This window comes from Olea europaea, chromosome 13 (assembly GCF_002742605.1).
Source record: "Olea europaea var. sylvestris chromosome 13, O_europaea_v1, whole genome shotgun sequence".
Classification (NCBI taxonomy): Eukaryota; Viridiplantae; Streptophyta; class Magnoliopsida; order Lamiales; family Oleaceae; genus Olea; species Olea europaea.
The window spans coordinates 4,246,845-4,248,514 of NC_036249.1; the positions used below are offsets into that span (position 1 = coordinate 4,246,845).

A 1,670-nucleotide genomic window follows, 5' to 3' on the forward strand; every position below is an offset into this window, starting at 1 on the left:
ATTGAAGTCTACGAAGCAGTCACTACCCCAAGTCCACGCCAATAATTCCCATAACCCAACTGAAAAATGTGAAATAGAGTTTTATCTTTCCTATTTGTGAGACATCAATATGAGAAAGGTTCCATCTTTTATTTCACTATTCACAAACCCAGGTGGTGAATTGAATCGATAAAAGAAATATAAAGTTCAGAATATCCATTAGTTCTACACTTACAGTAAGTCTTCTATTCCTAAGTCCTTCCACAACATACTGTTTTTCCTTCTGAAAAATTCTAGATACCAAGTAGTTAACACACCACACACATACTCAAACTTAAGGTGCCCAAGTCCTTACAATTGTGAAAAGTACAACTTTTACAGAAACCATCATCGCATTGAGATTCGAAGAAATTTCACATCTCAAGCAAATTTCCTTGATCAAAATGTCCATACACATTTCCACCTTTCTTATTAGACTTTCCAAGGGTTCAGTAAAGTCGCAATCCCAATTTCCAATACAAATAGCGTTGAATATAGACGCTTTAATATAATCTGACATATCTACTTTAACATCAAATTCTTCAATATACAAACATACCCATATGGAATTACTACATAGTCTACAATTCTACAACATTCCCAACAATTATTATGAAACTCATTACGTAAACAATTGATAAAACGTACAAGATCAACCAAAGCAGCTGCTTTTTGATATGTAGATCCATAAGCAATTGCATCTGTTCTGTTAAACAAGCGCCTACGATCGCTTCTCGAGCTGTCGCTGCTGCCTTCTCCGCCATCCAACAAAGCCGTCTCCATTGTTTCTCTGATCTCTACTGAATTAAAGATGGTTTGATTTGAACGTGATCAGTAATGAGTAAAGGAGAAATGGCTGTTCGTTATGGATGAATATGAATCATCAGCGTCAGTATGTACTATTGAGTGGGTGGGTCTGTTGTATACGTGGGAGAAAGTAAATAAATCAATGGGGTTTGTGTGGCAGTTTCTGCATGGTTGAGGGACTTCCTGCCAAGGGAGTAGAAAAAATAAATGAATTAATCTGCAAATACAGATTTTTTTAACAAAAATGATATAGAACAACAGTTGTCTTCTTATGATTTGCTGTCATTCAAAACTGTTTTTGATAACAACCAATTACAATAAGACAACTGTCTTTCTATATCATTTCTGTAGAAAAAAATTTGTACTTATAGCATTGTCGAAAATAAATATCAAAAAATTCAAAATTAATCTGATTCAAAACCAACAATTGTGTTTTTAAAATTTTTTTTGTTAAAGTAATTTTGACTCGAAAAAATATGTATTTCGAATATTGTTGTTTTTTTAGTAGTGAATATTGTTAATACTCGAGAATACGGAACTTCAATTGTTGAATCTCGTACATAGATAAATAGACAAGCTATGCTTAAGTAACTTTTCGAGCTGAATGAACAATGTAATATGTCCTAGATAGATGACTTGGGCTAGAGTCTAGATCGTTGCAGCGCATATCGGGTAAAGGATCACTAGATGCTGGATAATTGTTAGAATTTATGCTTTACAGAATATATTAATTGAAAGTAGGTTTCATTTCTTGTAGGCAGATTCGTGCCCAAATCATCAACAGGGCGACCAGGAGAATTTGGAAGCTCTAGACAATTAATTTTTTTGTGGCCCATATATATATA

The 1,670-nt window shown here is 33.8% G+C and overlaps 1 protein-coding gene across 1 annotated transcript in view; it reads right to left on the reverse strand.

Annotated features, from left to right (window-relative positions):
• LOC111407329 (two pore calcium channel protein 1A-like) overlaps nucleotides 1–973 on the reverse strand; it is a 1,678-nt gene extending 705 nt beyond the window's left edge. Inside the window, exon 1 of the mRNA XM_023036746.1 lies at nucleotides 667–973. Within this exon, the coding sequence (XP_022892514.1) occupies nucleotides 667–801 (135 nt within the window). The 5' untranslated portion in view covers nucleotides 802–973. The remainder of the gene's footprint in view (nucleotides 1–666) is intronic.
• Nucleotides 974–1,670: the final 697 nt, after the last annotated feature.